Source organism: Schistocerca serialis, chromosome 1 (genome assembly GCF_023864345.2).
Source record: "Schistocerca serialis cubense isolate TAMUIC-IGC-003099 chromosome 1, iqSchSeri2.2, whole genome shotgun sequence".
Taxonomy (NCBI): Eukaryota; Metazoa; Arthropoda; class Insecta; order Orthoptera; family Acrididae; genus Schistocerca; species Schistocerca serialis.
The window spans coordinates 315,584,029-315,603,370 of NC_064638.1; the positions used below are offsets into that span (position 1 = coordinate 315,584,029).

The 19,342-nt window shown below is 41.9% G+C and overlaps 1 protein-coding gene across 1 annotated transcript in view; it reads left to right on the forward strand.

Moving 5' to 3' along the window:
- LOC126470013 (MAP7 domain-containing protein 1-like) overlaps positions 1-19,342 on the forward strand; it is a 262,871-nt gene that overhangs the window by 91,180 nt on the left and 152,349 nt on the right. Inside the window, exon 7 of the mRNA XM_050097531.1 lies at positions 15,659-15,839. Coding sequence (XP_049953488.1) covers positions 15,659-15,839 — 181 coding nt within the window. The remainder of the gene's footprint in view (positions 1-15,658; positions 15,840-19,342) is intronic.

The following is a 19,342-nucleotide window of genomic DNA, read 5'->3' on the forward strand; positions in this document are numbered from 1 at the left end:
TTCTGCAACACTGTTCTGACCCATTTTGTGTACCAAGGAGGATCAGTTTCATTGTTTGTTAATTTATTTGTTATAAATCTCTCAATTGCTGCTGATACTATTTCTTTGAATTCAAGTCCCATCTGGTCTACACTTATGTTGTTAATTTGAAAGAGTGGAGATTGTATCTCATGAAGGCTTCAAGTGAATTTTTATCTTCTTTTTTGAATAGGTATATTTTTCTTTTATTTTTGGAGGATTTGGGGCTACAATACTCAATCTTGCTATGACAAACCTGTGTTCACTAATCCATGAATCCATTTTGATGCTCATTATTAACTCAGGATTATTTGTTGCTAAGAGGTCAAGGGTGTTTTCACAACCGTTTACTAGTCGCGTGGTCTCATAAAGTAACTGCTTGAAGTAATTTTCAGAGAATGCATTTAGCACAATTTCAGATGATGTTTTATGTGTACCTCCAGAATTAAACGTGTATTTTTGCCAACATATCAAGGGTAAATTAAAGTCACCACCAACTATAATTGTATGAGTCAGATACATGTTTGAAATCAAACTCAAGGTTTCTTTGAACCTTTCAGCAGTTGTATCATCTGAATTGGAAGGTTTGTAAAAGGATCCAATTATTATTTTATTACTGTCACCAACAATGACCTCTACCTATACTAATTCACAGGGGCTACACACTTCAATTTCACGCCAAGATAAACTACTTCTAACAGCAACAAACACATCACCGCCAACTGTGTTTAAACTATCATTTCAGAACACCATTAGGTTCTTCGCAAAAATTTTGGCCGACCTTATCTTTGGCTTTAGCCAGCTTTCAGTGCCTATAATGATTTGAGCATCAGTTCTTTGTATTAGTGCTTGGAGCTCTGGTACTTTTCCAACACAGCTATGACAATTTATAACCGTTATACCAATGGTTCCTGTATCTACGTTATTCCCGCTTTCAGCATGCACCCTTTGTGACTGAAGCCCTTTTTGTGTTTTCTCGAGACCCTCTAATCCAAAAAACCACCCAGCCCACACCAACACAGCCACTGCTAAGTGGACACCTGATCTATTCACCTGTTAACATTAAAGAATTTTTTATGCTCAAATCTTGCCTCACCATCATTCCCCAAATCCCTTAACACAGAAACTAACCTTATATCTGCGGAAAGAACTGCAATCCACCAACTAAAAACTGATCCTGGCCTTATAATAATATCTCCATAACTATAGTTTTGAACCACAGGCATTATTTTTCAGAGGGAATCCACCAGCTGTCAGATTCATTCACCTGCAAACCCAGCCACAATGACCCCAATATGACAAATCCAACAGGATTTCTAGTCTCTCCTCAAATCCTTAGGCCCATCCCAGAATCTCTCCCCCGAGTCTATATTCCTCTTCACCTCTACCACATTCCGCACTTGCACCTTCTACATGCTTCCTAAAATCCATAAACCTAATGACTCTTCACACCCCATTGTGGCCAGTTCCTGCCCCCCTCCCCCCTTCCTCCCTGAGGGAACCTCTGCTCTTGTGGATAAACACCTTTAGCCTGTTACCCATAACCTACGCTGCTATTTAAAAGACACCAACCATTTCCTCCACTGACTCTCCACGACTCCTGGTTCTTTACAACTTGGCACTCTGCTAGTCACTGTTGATGCCACTTTCCACTATACTAACGTCCCTAATTCCCATAGCCCTGTTGCCACTGAATGCTGCCTTTACCAGTTCCCGGCTTACTCCTTGCCTACAACATTCTTGTGGTCACCATGACCAACTGTACCATTACCCACAAACAAAACCGTGGAACAGGAATGGACACTCACATGACACCAACCTATGCCAGTCTACTCATGGACCATCTAGAGGAATCCACCTCAGCCACCCAGAATTTCAAACCCCTGACCCCTGACTTGGTTCAGATTCATTGATGACTTCTATGAAATCTTCATGGGCTATCAGCCAAGTAGTGTCGTCTTCTAGTCGCAACATTTCAATGGATTGTGTATCCATCATCTTCAGGTGAAGTGTCGGGATGCTGTATGTTGTGCGCCTTTGTAGCTGCTGGACCACTATCAGATTCCGGCCGCCGACCGATCACGTGCAGCTGAATTGCACCGGGTGCTTGGTGCCAAGGTGGTGAAGGGGACACGCATGCGGGCGTCGATTCCCTGTGTCTGTTCATATCAGCACCAGTCGCATTCCCCTTCAGACTGGAACATTCTTACCGAATTTTCCTAATTGCAGGATCCCAAGCTGTACTGAGGTGGTAAGCACTGTCTCAATTAATTAAATTTTCACGCAGACGAATCTCTACCGCTTCTTTTATCACTGAATCCCAAAATCCACTGGCGCTGCATAACTTGTTTGCTTTTTCAAATTCGAAGGTATGCTTTTCATTGATGCTGTGTTCCGCCACCACGGACTGTCAACTTGTCCAAGACGCACGTTTCTTTTCTGTTCCATACGGCACTGTGTAATGCAACATTGCATCTGCCCTATGTATTGCATTCCACATTCGCATACAATTCTATAAACACCCAGTGTCATTAGTCCTAGTGGGTCTTTGGTCGATCCAAGAATATCCTTGAGTTTCTTTGCTGTGTGAAACATGGTCTTCACTTGGTGCTTCTTAAGGATTCTTGCGATCTTCGCCGTTGGTGGTCCTGCATACGGCAGGAACACACAACCTCTTGTGTCATCCTCTTCTGGTCTCTCTCCTCCTCTCTTCTTATTGTTCCTCAAAGCTGTTCCTATTAGTTTTCGCTGTAGTTGTTTCTTCTGAAGGTTTCCTTTAGATGTTGTAATTCACTCGGTAAGCTCTTGTTGTCGCAAAAGGACCTCGTCCTGTGTACGAAGGTGTTAAGTACAGAGCTGTGTTGCGCTGGATGTTGACAGCTCCTAGTTTTGAGGTATAGGTCTGTATGTGTTTCCTTCCTACATACCGAATGTCCCAGCGTGTCTCCTGCGTTTCTAGTAACCAGGGTGTCCAGTAAGGTTAGGCTTCCATTTTTCTCCATCGCCATGGTAAACTTGATGTTTTCATGTATACCGTTGAGGTGCTGCAAGAACTCAAATACACTCCTGGAAATGGAAAAAAGAACACATTGACACCGGTGTGTCAGACCCACCATACTTGCTCCGGACACTGCGAGAGGGCTGTACAAGCAATGATCACACGCACGGCACAGCGGACACACCAGGAACCGCGGTGTTGGCCGTCGAATGGCGCTAGCTGCGCAGCATTTGTGCACCGCCGCCGTCAGTGTCAGCCAGTTTGCCGTGGCATACGGAGCTCCATCGCAGTCTTTAACACTGGTAGCATGCCGCGACAGCGTGGACGTGAACCGTATGTGCAGTTGACGGACTTTGAGCGAGGGCGTATTGTGGGCATGCGGGAGGCCGGGTGGACGTACCGCCGAATTGCTCAACACGTGGGGCGTGAGGTCTCCACAGTACATCGATGTTGTCGCCAGTGGTCGGCGGAAGGTGCACGTGCCCGTCGACCTGGGACCGGACCGCAGCGACGCACGGATGCACGCCAAGACCGTAGGATCCTACGCAGTGCCGTAGGGGACCGCACCGCCACTTCCCAGCAAATTAGGGACACTGTTGCTCCTGGGGTATCGGCGAGGACCATTCGCAACCGTCTCCATGAAGCTGGGCTACGGTCCCGCACACCGTTAGGACGTCTTCCGCTCACGCCCCAACATCGTGCAGCCCGCCTCCAGTGGTGTCGCGACAGGCATGAATGGAGGGACGAATGGAGACGTGTCGTCTTCAGCGATGAGAGTCGCTTCTGCCTTGGTGCCAATGATGGTCGTATACATGTTTGGCGCCGTGCAGGTGAGCGCCACAATCAGGACTGCATACGACCGAGGCACACAGGGCCAACACCTGGCATCATGGTGTGGGGAGCGATCTCCTACACTGGCCGTACACCACTGGTGATCGTCGAGGGGACACTGAATAGTGCACGGTACATCCAAACCATCATCGAACCCATCGTTCTACCATTCCTAGACCGGCAAGGGAACTCGCTGTTCCAACAGGACAATGCACGTCCGCATGTATCCCGTGCCACCCAACGTGCTCTAGAAGGTGTAAGTCAACTACCCTGGCCAGCAAGATCTCCGGATCTGTCCCCCATTGAGCATGTTTGGGACTGGATGAAGCGTCGTCTCACGCGGTCTGCACGTCCAGCACAAACGCTGGTCCAACTGAGGCGCCAGGTGGAAATGGCATGGCAAGCCGTTCCACAGGACTACATCCAGCATCTCTACGATCGTCTCCATGGGAGAATAGCAGCCTGCATTGCTGCGAAAGGTGGATATACACTGTACTAGTGCCGACATTGTGCATGCTCTGTTGCCTGTATCTATGTGCCTGTGGTTCTGTCAGTGTGATCATGTGATGTATCTGACCCCAGGAATGTGTCAGTAAAGTTTCCCCTTCCTGGGACAATGAATTCACGGTGTTCTTATTTCAATTTCCAGGAGTGTAGTTTCTTTACCACGTGGCCATACACAAAGGTGTCATCCACATATCTGTAAAATGCTTTTGGTTTCAGTGGAGCTGTGTCCAATGCTACCTCCTCGAAGTATTCCAGGTATAAGTTAGCCATGCTTGGTGCTAAGAGGGAACCCATAGCAACTCCATATATTTGCTCATTGCGACTAGAAGATGACACCACTTGACTGATAACCCATGAAGATTTCATATCTGAAATACACCGGAGAAAGCCTGCAATCATTGATGACATGTTTGTGATCTGGATCGATGGTGAGGACACCCTATCCACATTCCTCCTGAACCTCAACACCTTCTCTGTTCGCTTTATCTCGTTCTCCTCAACCCAACATGCTACCTTCCTCATCATTGACCTCCACCTCAAAGATAACTGTATCAGTACCTCTATTCATATCAAACCTACCAACCATCAGTAATACCTCCACTTCGACAGCTACCACCCATTCCATACCAAGAAATCTCTTCCATAGAGCTTAATCATCCATGGCTGTTGCACCTGTACTGATGAACATTCCCTCTCCAAATATACTAAGGATCCCACTGAGGTCTTTACAGACAGAGTCGAGCCTCCCACCCTTGTACAGAATTAGATCTCCCATGGCTTGTCTGTCCAGTCACATTCCACCTCAGCTAACCGTCACATTTCTATTGATCCATAGGTTAAACTCATTGATCTCATGTCCACTCCAGTTGTGATTGATGATGTCATTGCGTCAGCATGGGAACACAAATGGGGTTGTCTGGTGCGGAGCGTCATGTTCAACAATGCACACTGAATGGTGTGCACTGAAAGACTTGTGCCTGCACTAGCACTATAAGCTTTTGTCATATCTACCACAGTTTGCCACTAGTCTTGCTTTACAAACCAGGAAAGCCTCTGACCATGACTTTTAATGAGGCATGAGTGGCCAAGACTTTAGTCATCTCCTTCTGATTTCACCATCCTTCAACCACTTCTATAAGTTTTCATATCAGCAGCACCCAAAGAGTTGGGCAGTGTTTCCAAGATGTTCATTTCTGGGTGCCTGGCCATAACAATCTACCATTTGCCAGAGTCACTTATGTCAGTGGATATCGCCATTTGCAGCCTGTATAGTTGCTAGACTGATCCCCTATTTCTCTCTGCTCTGCTTATATATTTTCCTTACTGTGCCACATGCCCACACCACCACCATGTGATATTAAATTTCATGGTGGGCGATGGTCATAATGTTTTCGCTCAGCAGTTTGTTTCTGTTAATTGTGTATATAGGAAGTGAAGCTCTTTCCCCTCCAGCCTTTCCTTCTAAAAATTGACATGTTCTACATCCATGAGGATCTCCTCAGCATGGATCTATGGAACAAAAAACTAATCTAAACTAATCTAATCTAATCTCCAATGATCTAGTGCCTTGTTTTTGTTGTATTGAGTTCTAAATGCTCCAGTTAAGTTGTGTACTCATTATTTATTTAGTTTCTATTAATTTTGTATCATTTTTGGCTTCTTTTATCTTCTTGCTCAGAGTTTTATCAGCTATGTACTTTTCCCCATCCTCTTCCTGTGACACAGATGTGTGCCTGTTTTGTATAGCCCATGATAGCCATCTCTACATTGCTGTTAATCACCCACACTTTCGAACTCACTTACTCACTCATGCATCCACTGACATCATGCAGCTTTTTGTCGTTATCTTGTTTTCCCCCTTAGTGTTGCTGCTATTCTTTATACCCTAGACCATGTTTTATTCCAGTTATTATTCACCTTTGTACCAGAAAAATGAAATGTTGTGATTTAGAACATTTCACTGTTTCCCCAGCTATTCAGCTTGCAGCTGTGATTGAAAGGCATATTTCAAATTTATTGTCTGATAAACTATGTATGTGTCGTTACTTGGTTTGTTCAGAAGCATAATATTCAGCTTAAAGCTGAAGAAACTTGATTTAACTATAAGGTTGGCTTTCCACAATCAAGTTGATTTTCTGTGTACAAGTATGAATGTTGTTAAAATAATTTGATTTTATGTTGCATATGTGTGTTTGCTATCTTTCATCACACTTTCCATTTTTCACTTTTTTAATGGTATGTGTCATATACTTTTGCCAGTAGGGAGCAATATTTTATTGTTTAAAGTGCATGCCTTTTTCTAGTTCAGGTAATTACTTCAAAAATTTATGATTTAATTACATGCTTTTAGACCTGTAATTTTGAAACAAAGTGAAAATAATGATGTAGCTGGTACATTGTGATGGATCAGATAATATAAGGGCTACACTTTTTTTCAGGTACACCCCAGTAATATCACTCAGCTAAATTTGAAATCAGTTCTGGAATAATTAAATGTTATTTATGATATATACCTGTATGACTGACTAATTTATAAGTAAGGTTTCTGTTTTCATTAATAACGGATATTATCCACATGGATAAAATAAATGTTGTTATGATAACTACTACAGTGAATTGACTTCTATGAGTGCAGAGATTTTCCTCGGAATAGAAATCTGGAATGAGCGCAGTTTAGCCTTGGGATTTATTTTGATTAAAGGAGCTATTGCATCATGATTCTTGTAGTAGATCATGGGCATTACATGATGAATACCTTGCACATTAATCTTGATGACGACGATCACCCAGTATGAAAGAGCTATGATGTTTTGACTTACAGACAGTATTATGGAAGTGGAATCGTGTCTATTAACTAAACCATTCTGTAGTAACCAAGTAATATACAAAACTGATCCAAAGAACACAAATATGGCTTTATCATAAACCTATAAACAATAACAGAAATAAGCATCTCGTGACTCCTTGCATAACAAGACAAAAGATTCACAAAGAAGGTGCATCATAAGTGATACACATAACAACTGATGTCAGTGGTACAAACTAAGGGAACAAAGTGAGTGTGAGTCAGCCCTGCTCTGCTCCAAGTTATATTTTGAATCTTTCTCCGTTCAGTTGGTAGTTGATGGTTGGAGACACAGAATCGTTGTTACAGTCTACGGAAACAAGTTCACAGATGTTAGCCACTGAAGGGATGGTGTACATGATTTGAGTTAGACCCTTCAACATTAGTCAATGCCTGAAGATGATGTACTGAATTACTGAAACTGGCAGCTACATCAAAAGAATGGTTCTGAGTGTTCCATTTTATTGCATAACTGAATGGCCAAAGTCCCTCAAACCTTAAATCAGAAGGATGGGCATACAAAAATTTTGCTGTCAATCCCTGGCCAAAAAGCTTGTCTCATAGTCAACAGTTTAGTTCACAGAACTCCCTAACGACCCTGATGGAGAAGATTCTTCATGTTGTAACATGGTGGGAATGACTACTCTGGGAGAGAGATCTTCTGTGGACAACAGCAAAACACTGTTAATAACAGAGAGGAGATACCATAAGGCAAAATAGTTATGATAGGAGTCGAAAGCCCCACCTGGCAGTTTAGCTGACCAACCATGGCCGAGAACCGGGTTGGCAGCAATGGCAGCTGTTATGTGCAAGCTGGACCGTGACCTGCAGTTCAGTATCTAGATGGAAGAAAAGGAATTCACCACGATCAAAGTCAGGACCCACAGGAAGATGGGACAATGCGTCCACATTGGCATGTTTAGACGTAGGTCAAAAGGAGATTTCGTAATTTTAATGAGACAAGAATGGTGCCCAGCAATGTAGGTGGTGTGCTGCCTTGTCAGGCAAGGAAGTGTGAGGGTTAAACAAGGAAACAGAGTTTGTGGTCAGTAATAAGGTGAAACTTGGACCCATACAAAAACATGGATTGTCTGGAGAGCACAGATTATGGCAAGAGCCTCTTTTTCCACCAGAGAGTAATACTGCTGGACCAGAGAGAGAGATTTAGAGGCAACAATAACAGGTCATTCAGAGCTGTCAGCATATCGGTGTTCTAGGACTACACTGAGGCCATACTACGAGGTATCTGTCACCAAAACTATGTGCTGATGCGGAGAGAACATAGCTAAACAAGGGCCCAAGAATTATTTGAATTTTAACATTTGATAAGCATGTTTACAGTCTTGGCTTCAGCAAAAAGATATTCTTTTTTGTAGTAAGGCTTGCAGCTGGTGGACCAATGTGATTGCTGTTGGCAGGAATTTATCGTTGTAGGCTATATTCCCCTAGGAAGGCCTGAAGTTCCTTTATGGATAAGGGATGAGGCATAAACATAACAGCAAATATGTGGTCTGGCAGAGGGAAAACCCTATCCCATGAGACCTTGAACCCCAAATAAACTGTAGAAGATTGAAAAAACTGATATTTCACGAGGTAACGCCGTAAGCCTGCAGACTGTAAGACAGAAAACAGAGTGTGCCAATTTTTCAAGTGGTCGGTGGGGCAGCCCATCACAACAGAATCATCCAGATAATTAATCCAGCCGAGGACAGGCATAGTCAATTGCTCTAAAAATCTTTGTAAAATAGCAGAGGTGCTAGCCGCATCAAAAGGAAGATGCAAGTATTGAGAGACCAAAAGGAGTATTCAAAACCAGAACTCACTGAGACACTTTGTGTCCACAGGAACATGAAGATACACTTCAGAAAAATCAATGTTAGAAAAGTGCTGACCATTTATTATTTTTGCAAACAGTTCCTTGTAGCATGGGAGCAGTTACATATCCACAACCTGCTGTGCGTTGACAGTGGTACTGAAGTTGCCACGAAGGCAAAGTTTCCCCAGCAGGTTCCAAACTACAGTCGGTGGAGTTGACCACTCACTAACCATAACAGGTTCCACAACCCCTAAAGACTGAAGTGTGTCCAATTGTGCTTTCACTTGATTTTTCGGGGTCACAGGAATAGGATGCAAGGCTGAGCTGTGGATTTCAAGAAATATGACCAGAAAAACTCATAGCACATCCTTACCTTCAAAAAACAAGTCTGAAAACTCTTCATTCAGTGTTTTTAATTGGGAATACAATAGCTGATCAGGCACAAGGTGAACTGCGTCAGTGATAGAAAATCCAAATGCTTGAAATCATCCATCTTGAACAAGTTCTCAACACCGGCTTCAGAAACCACCAAAAATGGAACAAACCACTGCCTTGTAAGAGGCAGAGGTTGTAAATTGTCCCAACAGTGCTATTTTTTGTTCGTAACAACGAATCAGCTTCCGCATGATTGGTGTCAATGATGGTGAGCCTAAACTCACATAGGCTTGAGAATTCAGTAACATCACTGCAGCACCTGTGTCAACGTGCAGCCAGAGCACATGAAGAAAAACACTTAACTCAGTAAACAACTCGGGAGAAGTCACAAGCCTTGGAGTCACACAGTTTATGTCCATGTCCATATCCTGAGCATCCTTTGGTGAACAACACATGGAGGTGATGTGGCCTTTCTTCTGGCAAGAATTACAAGTAGCCCAGTGCTTAGGGCACACTGAATGTTAGTTCTGTACAAAACAGAAAGGACACAACAGAAACAGAGAACGTTGACACTGGCGCTGTTGCAGTCGTGACTGCTTGGCCTGGCCTATGTTTACTCAGTGCTGGGCCTGTATGTTTGCCATCTTCACTGCTGCTTCGTAGTGCAAAATATTTTTCCTCCTATTGGGCACATCGCATGCTTCTTTTTGGACACCCGCTGTACGACAAACTTAAAAAAATTGTGCTACTTCCAAAACTTCTGCCAATGGGTGTCGGGGTTTCACAGAGTAAAGCCGTCTGGCACACTTCATTGTCCACAGCTAAACAGATAATTGTGTCATGCACAGAAGAGCCTGTATAAGAGTCGTTATGGGCATCAGTAAGAAACTTGCTAAGGGTAGCTAAGCTAGCATAGCTAAGGCTATGAAGTTCAGCTGCCCAGGCCTTGTATAACTGGTGTGGTTTCTTGCAACATCAGTTTAATTCAGTTCATGCCATTATGACATGCGTTTGTTTGTGATGGTAGTTCGACAATAAACTCCACATGTGATTAAAAGTAAGAGCTGTAGTTCTTGTAGAGGGGCAAATTGACACAGTAATTGATACACCTAAGGTGGAATCCTTGAGAGGAATAAGGCTTTGCACAAATTCCAGTCTGTCACAACACAAGCCAAAAAATGCTTTCTGAGTCCTTTTTTGTAAGTGTCCCAGTTCTCTACTGAACCATTTTATGGAGGAGAAGTGGGTAGATAGACCAGTGGAATGGTACTGTGTCTGTTAATTGAAGCCAACAAAGTGGTCACTGCTGAAATGTCAGGCTCAGTAGCACAGCATCCATAATGACTAAACCTGATAAACCTGCACTTAAAGACTGCACATGCGGAAACCATTCCAAACTCCTCATCAGTTGTGTAGTAACCTAGTAATACATGGAACTGATCCAAATAACGCAAATATGGCTTTCTTCATAAACCTATGAACAATAACAGAAATAAGTCTCATGCGACTCCACATATAACAAGACAAAAGAATTTTGCAGGAGGTGCAACATAAGTGATACATAGAACAACTGATGTGGGTGGTACGAACTTAAAGAACATAGTGAACATGAGTCAGCACTGCTCTGTGCATATATAGCCGTGAGTCACCAATAGACATTGTGGCAGAGACCGTGCCTTGTGGACGCTTCCTACAGGTGACCTCGAATGCCTGGTCCATGCTCACAAAGTTGGTGGTTGATTTAAGTATACACATGCAATGACACTACACTCAGTGCACTCACACTCATGTGCAGTAGCAGCAGGCTACAGCACATACCAACTGTGTTAAATGACTAATAGAAGAAAATGGATTGATACATTCAGAAATGAAAATAAAATGTTATTTGTTTCATATTGCCAGGAATATATTTTCAGGAATAATAAAAATTATCAACAGGTCACAAACATATCATGAGTAAGTACAGTTAACATTTCATAAATGACAGAAGATCAAACAAAACTAAAACCAGATCATATGTCATTTGTTACTGATGCCCATGACACCTCTTCGCAGACACTATTGTGCACTATGCAATTACCTGTTTAGCTGTGGACAGAGAGAAGTCTGGGGAGGAAATTCAGCTTCATGCTTTATTCCATGGAAATTGTCTATGCACTAATGTGATCACATTCTGTGATACAAAGATAGAAGATCTCAAGACAAAATAAATGGCAGCAAATTCTCTACAGAGTGATAATAGAATATTTTAATGGAAATGTAAGACAAAACCTAAAAGCAAATTTTTTTGTGGGACACACTGCATAAGATACCAGAGATGATATGGGTCATTCTTTAGTAGAATGTACCAAAAGCAATAAAGTGTTTCATCCACATCCGAAAGGAAACAAACAATGGAAAGTTGAGGATGGAATAACAAGTAGAAACTGGACTTGGCAAGAAACAAAGAGCATTAAAACTGAAACAATAATAAAATTAAGCAATATTTACCTGGGTTGCACTATGCAACAGCAAGTGTCAGGCTGTAGAATGTATTTCAGATCACTCAGTCTCACTGGCACAATAATGTTTATTAAATCACATGGTTTCAAATGTCAAGCATCTACTTTCCAGCTTTGCTGTCAACTGAAGTTTAAAACTGGAATCTTTACATGCAAAACCAGGCATTTAATAAATTGAATTTTACAAGTAAAATTATTAATATGTATCAAGTGATCATAAAAGCTAGAAAGAAAGAAACAAACAAAATCACCAGGCAGCCAATGGAAATTTAGGTTATGAGAATTTACCTAAAGTGAGGAGATTCACAAAACCAAATTAAACAGTGATTTCAACATCTTAGGAAATGAAAACTGTGTACACTTAGAGAAAATGAGCTGTTTTCTCCTTAAAATATGATGTCAAGTTGGTGTCGTTTCCTTGTGGGATAGAAAGTTTACAACTACTATGTAAAACCTATTTGGTTTATGACAGTGAGACATGGAGCGTCTGTGTGATGAACATTGAAAAACGGAGTGTTGCTCAGTGAGCAGTGGAGAGCATGATATGTCTTGATAAGAGGAACAGTAAAACAAATAAATATATCAGGTTACAGATTGGAGTGGAAATCTGATTAACTATAATTGATACAGGCAGTACATATAGCCAGGAAAATGGATGGTAAATAAACTAAGAAAGTACTTTGCTGGATTCCAAGACATAAGAAAAATGCTAACATGGAGATCTAATGGAAAGTGGGTGTATGACATTATAAAACATGTGCAAACAACACAGCTCAAGACTACACTGTTGTTGTTGTGGTCTTCAGTCCTGAGACTGGTTTGATGTAGCTCTCCATGCTACTCTATCCTGTGCAAGCTTCTTCTCTCCCAGTACTTACTGCAACCCACATCCTTCTGAATCTGCTTAATGTATTCATTTCTTGGTCTTCCTATATGATTTTTACCCTCCACGCTGCCCTCCAATGCTAAATTTGTGATCCCTTGATGCCTCAGAACATGCCCTATCAACCGGTCTCTTCTTCTTGTCAAGTTGTGCCACAAACTCCTCTTCTCCCCTATTCTATTCAATACCTCCTCATTAGTTACATGATCTACCCATATAATCTTCAGCATTCTTCTGTAGCACCACATTTCGAAAGCTTCTCTTCTCTTCCTGTCCAAACTATTTATTGTCAATGTTTCACTTCCATACATGGCTACACTCGATACAAATACTTTCAGAAACGACTTCCTGACACTATATGGAAGAATAAGGAGGCAGCCCTTACTGAGCAGTTGATGTCAAAAGGGGGGTGCTGTTGCTGCTGCTGATTGTGACAGTGATCAATTTACATTTAAAGTTTCTAAGGAAACATTAACCAGAACTAAACTTAAACTGTAGATTGAACCAGTTTTTTTAATTTTATTTTATGGCCAGTTTTAATCTACATTGTCATCATCATAGATAGAAAATTGTGAACAAAGATTGTTTTGAAATCTACTAATTTTAAACATTTACTGTGATTGTATCACATTTCATTTAACTGATTTCTATCATAAAGGAAGAGGAGGATGAAGACAGGAAATAAACATCATCCTATTGCTTGCTATTCTCTTCATGTCATTACCAACTGTTTTGGTAGTTTCAAAGATTTCTGCAGTACTAGTACCCGATATTGGTTGTGACCAACAGAGAGATGATGCATGGCAGTAAGCATCACAGTTGGGCAGTAGAAAAAAAGTGCAGTACTAATAACTATAGTAAGGGCTGTGTCATACTGTTAATATGCCTTTGCCTTTTTAGCAGTTTTATCAGCCAGTTAAAATATTTTTGTGTGATAGTTGCTTTTCCATAAATCTTCACTCATGAGCCAAAACATTGTGACCAACTAATTAATAATGTATTGGTTCACTTTTGGAATAAAATAGAGCTTAGATTTGGTGTGGCATGAATTCAGCAAGTCTTGTAGTTTTCCTGTGTATGTGGCACTGTATGTCTATACACAGCCTGTACAATTCCCTTAAATTGTGGGCTGGTGATTTGTGGGCACCAAGATTGTGCTCATTAATGTCCCAGATATTTTCCATTAGGTTCAGATGAGGCAAATTTGGTGGCCAAGACTTCAACATAAGCTCACTATTATCCTCCTCAAACCACTGTAGCATGATTATGACCTTGTGATGTGGACAGTTATCCTGCTGGAATATGCCAGCGACTTCGTGGAGGACATCAAGCATGAAGGGATAAAGGTGGTCTACAATAATGATCATGTAGTTCACAGCTGTCATGGCACTTTCAGTTACCACCACAGGTCCCTTGGAAGACCAGGTGAATATCCCCCACTGACTCATATCTGTGGTGCAGTTAACATTTCAAGCAGCCAGTTGCCTGGATGACCATTGCCCTGGTGTAACATGAAATGTGATTCATCTGACACATTTCCATTGATCCATGGACCAATCGTGATGATCTCATCCCCACTGCAATAGTAACTATGTTGTTAATATAATGGAAGGAAACATTCCACGTGGGAAAAATTATATATAAAAACAAAGATGAGGTGACTTACCGAACAAAAACGCTGGCAGGTCGATAGACACACAAACAAACACAAACATACACACAAAATTCAAGCTTTCGCAACAAATTGTTGCCTCATCAGGAAAGAGGGAAGGAGAGGGGAAGACGAAAGGAAGTGGGTTTTAAAGGAGAGGGTAAGGAGTCATTCCAATCCCGGGAGCGGAAAGACTTACCTTAGGGGGAAAAAAGGACAGGTATACACTCGCACACACGCACATATCCATCCACACATACAGACACAAGCAGACATATTTCAATGTCTGCTTGTGTCTGTATGTGTCTGTATGTGTGGATGGATATGTGCGTGTGTGCGAGTGTATACCTGTCCTTTTTTCCCCCTAAGGTAAGTCTTTCCGCTCCCGGGATTGGAATGACTCCTTACCCTCTCCTTTAAAACCCACTTCCTTTCGTCTTCCCCTCTCCTTCCCTCTTTCCTGATGAGGCAACAATTTGTTGCGAAAGCTTGAATTTTGTGTGTATGTTTGTGTTTGTTTGTGTGTCTATCGACCTGCCAGCGTTTTTGTTCGGTAAGTCACCTCATCTTTGTTTTTATATATAACTATGTTGTTAAGTCAACATGGGATATACAGCAGTCATCTGCTGTGAAGCCCTATGTTGAACAATGGTCAGTGAACAGTGTGCTCCAAAACATTTGTACCTGCAGCAGCGTTTTGATATATTGTCAGATACGCCATGGACTGCCACCTGTCTTGCTTTACAGAACTGGTAAGCCTCAAAGCTCCATGTTCCATGATGAAACACGGATGGCCAACACCTGGTCACCTACTTGTAGTTTCACCATCCATCAGCTACTTTCCACAGATGCTCACAACAGTAGCCAAATAGCCTCACTGTTTTGAATTTGTTCATTTCCAGGCAGTGGGCTGTAACAATCTGCCCTTTGTAAAGTTGCTTGTGTCAGTGTGTTTTCCCATTTTTGGCCCATATTGTTGCTAGAATGATCCCCCATTTGTGTATATTCCACTTATATTCTTTCCCTACCACATTATGTACCTGCAACACTACCAGGCAGTATAAAATCTTGTGGTGGGTAGTGGTCATAATGTTTTGGATCAACAGAGTATATTCTCATATTTTCACCTTCATAGTTTTCCATTTACATTGCCTTTACTTGTTTAATTAGAAATTTCTTATTTTTTCTTATACACTTATCAACAAAATGCACTCATTTTCACAAATTTTACAGTAAATGGTGGTGAACAAACAATGCAATCAGCAATTAACCTGTTATGGCCAGCTTTCAAACCTGGGGACTCACCACACCCACCTCCCAGAAGAAGCTTCTCTCTGCAGCCACAAGGAGATTCACCAAAGGGTAGCTTGAAAAAGGGAAGCTCTCCAAGAAATAGCTTCTCCAAAATGTACAGGTGAAAAATAATTGTAGAAGTATTTAGAAGCCTCTTTGTGTACCTTGTAATATTTTTTCTGTCTGTCATCACATGCCTCCCCCTCCCCCCAAAAAATTCATTGGTAATACTTGATAACATAATTGTTAAAAAGAGATTAATAAATAGCAGAGTACTACAGCACTTATTTTGGCTAAGGTCCAAAAGGACACAAATAATTTGTTTGATTTCAAAAGACAGAACTCACCATAGATTATATTTAAACAATACTTAAACACAAACACACAAAAAGTATTATCCACTCCAAAATTACTCTATGGACTATAAGTATTTGTTAAGCAGATGATCATTAATAACTATCCAGAATTAGAAATCACAAGTCTTTTCCATAATTATAGCACTGTAAATATAAATTGAAGTTATGATTTGCAACTTTACCCAACTTTGATGCAAAAAGGAGCAAAGTATGAAGTCACTTTTATATTTGTGCCATAGACTACGGTGGTATCTTAACACATCATTGTCAGACATGTTGGCGCAAGACTCATTCTCAAAGATGACATTTTATCATTGAGAATGACAGTGATGCCATTCTTGTGCCCATTAGAGTTTAAGATATTAATGGTTTCTAGACTATATAATCCAGTGCACTGAAGTGTGTGCCAGCAATCTGGACCACAGCAAACAGTACAGCACTGGAAAAGCAGGCAGTTTCATACTATCTCTAGGGCTCCAACATGAAACCTACACAGTTTAAAAAGTTACTCAGCCATTAGGGACATGCAGGAAATATGGTGGTGATTCCATGGTGTGCTCACATTGCATGACGCAGTGCCAGATTTTTGCTGCATATAACCATATTCTCCCCACTGACTTCACATTTGTAGTGCTTTAGTAGCAGCATGTTGTGTATGAACCCTGCTGTCACAGTCTGTCCAACTCATTTCCAATGTATCAGTCATTCTGTCATGTTAAAACTTACTTACATACTGATTTTGTAACAGAGAAATCAATCAAAATAATATAATTGGATAGATAAAAAATCTACTCACCAAATGGCAGCAGAACACACACATAAAAGAAGGTTATGATTAGGCAAGCTTTTGGAGCCAGTGGCTTCTTCTTCAGGCAGAAGAGTTGAAGGGGAAGGAAGTGAGGCTGAGAAAGGACTGGAGAGGGCTAGGAAAAGGTGTAGATTTCGGGTAAATATCCAGAACTGTGGGCCAGGAAAGACTTACCAGATGGGATGAGAAGGAAAGAATCTACCCCTTTTCCTAGACCTCTCCAGTCCTCTCTCTTCACCCCTATTCCTTCCCCTTCAACCCTTCTGCCTGAAGGAGGAGCCACAGCCTCCAAAAACATGCCTAATTATAACCTTCTTTTATGAGTATGTTCCGTCGCCGCTTGGTGAGTAGATTTTTTATCCATCCAATTATATTATTATGTACTGATTTTGTATCTTCTGACATCAACTAGCAGAAAGATATTTGCTTTTATGTTTATACTTAGCTTGACAGCTTTTCAGTGATCAATTTTAGTTTAATACTAACCTTTCCATTTACACAAAAGAGAACACTGCTAAGGTTATGAGTACACCATGTATCTGCAATGTTAATCACTTATTCATTTGGGATGTTTGTTCAGTGGGTTGCAATTTGCATAAATGTTGTAGTTTCCGCCAGAGAAGCATTCTTCAGTATTCTCATTAGTAACCATGAGTGACGGGGTAGTTTTTGGATTTTGGATTTTGTATGCTTTCTATGTGTGACAGTGTGCACAGAACAATCTCTTTGATAATGCACAAAAAGAAAACATATTAGTTCTTGATAACCTAACATATAATAGGACAAACAGACTTAAGTTACATGAAAGGCAATGTTGCTTCCACACAGAAAATGATTATTAACATGTAGTTGCAATCCTAAGTGTAGGGCTGCTGAAATCCTTGGGCCCTTTCCAGAACCTCTCCCTTCTCACCCCAACAGCAACTGACACACCCATATTCTAATATTCTACATGCTCCCCAAAATCCTTAAACCTACCAATCCTGGGTGCCCACTGTGGCCAGTTACAGTGCCACCACCAAAAAAATCTCAGCTCTTGTTGATCAACATCTGCAACCAATTGTCCGAAACCTAGCCTCCCACATTAAAGATACCAACCACTTCCTGCACTGGCTTTCCACTGTCTCCACACCCTTACCTCCCGGTTCCCTTCTCAAGACTGTTGATGCAGCCTCCTTATACACCAATTTCTCTTATTCCTGTGGCCTTACCACAATGGAACACTACCTCTTCCAACACCCTACAGATTTAAAACCCATCATTTCATTCCTCATAGACCTAACAAACTACATCCTAGCCCATAACTACTTCACCCTTGAAGGGATGGCATACAAACAAATTCTTGGCACAGCCTTGGGCACTTGCATGGCATTCTCCTACGCCAACCTTTTCATTCCTAGCTTCCCAAAATCCCAAACCCTTGGTCTGGTTCAGGTTTATTGATGACATCTTTATATTATCTGGACCTGAGGTCAGGATACCTTGTCCTCATTCCTCCACAACTTCAACAACTTCTCTCCCATCTGCTCCACCTGGGCCTTTTCAACCCATTGTGTCACCTATCTATTTGATCTCCTTCTCTCAGTTTGCTCCATCCGCACCTTGGTCCACATGAAACCCATCAACCACCAAAATTTCCTGCAATTTGATAGCTGCCACCCTTTTTACATAAAAAAATCTGTCCCATACAGCCTGGCCATGTGTGGTAGATGCATCTGCAGTGATAAGAACTCCCTCATCCAGTATGCAGAAGGCCTCACAAAGGCCTTTGCAGGCAGGTGATACCCTCCAGACCTTATTCACAAACAGATCTCCCATGCCATATCCTCACACACACACACACACACACACACACACACACACACACACACACCTGATCCTCACATCCATCCCAAGAACGAACTACAAAGAGGCCCCCACCCCCTCCCCTTGTCAACCATCACCACCCCAGACTGGAATGACTACTGAACCACATCCTTCGTCTGAGCTATGATTATCTATCATTATGCTGTGAAATGAGGGACATCCTACCTAACATACTTCCAACCCCTCCCAAAGTGGTGCTCCACCACCCATCCAACCGCCATAACATCCTAGTCCATCCCTACACCATTCCCACCCTCAATCCCCTGCCACAGGGATCATACACCTGTGGAAGATCCAGATGCAAGACCTTTCCGATCCACCCACCCAACACCACCTACTAGAGTCTCTCCACAGGCTTATCCTGCCCCATCACTGACCGTGCCACCTGTGAAAGCAGCCATGTTATATACCAGCTATGCTGCAACCACTGCACAGCATTGTACATCAGTATGACAACTGGCCATCTGTCTACTAGAATGAATTTCCACCGCCATATTGTTGCAAAAATCAAGGTGGACCGCTCAGTGGCACAACATGTAGCAGAGCACAATATGCGAGATTTCAATGGCTGCTTCACAACCCGTGCCATCTGGA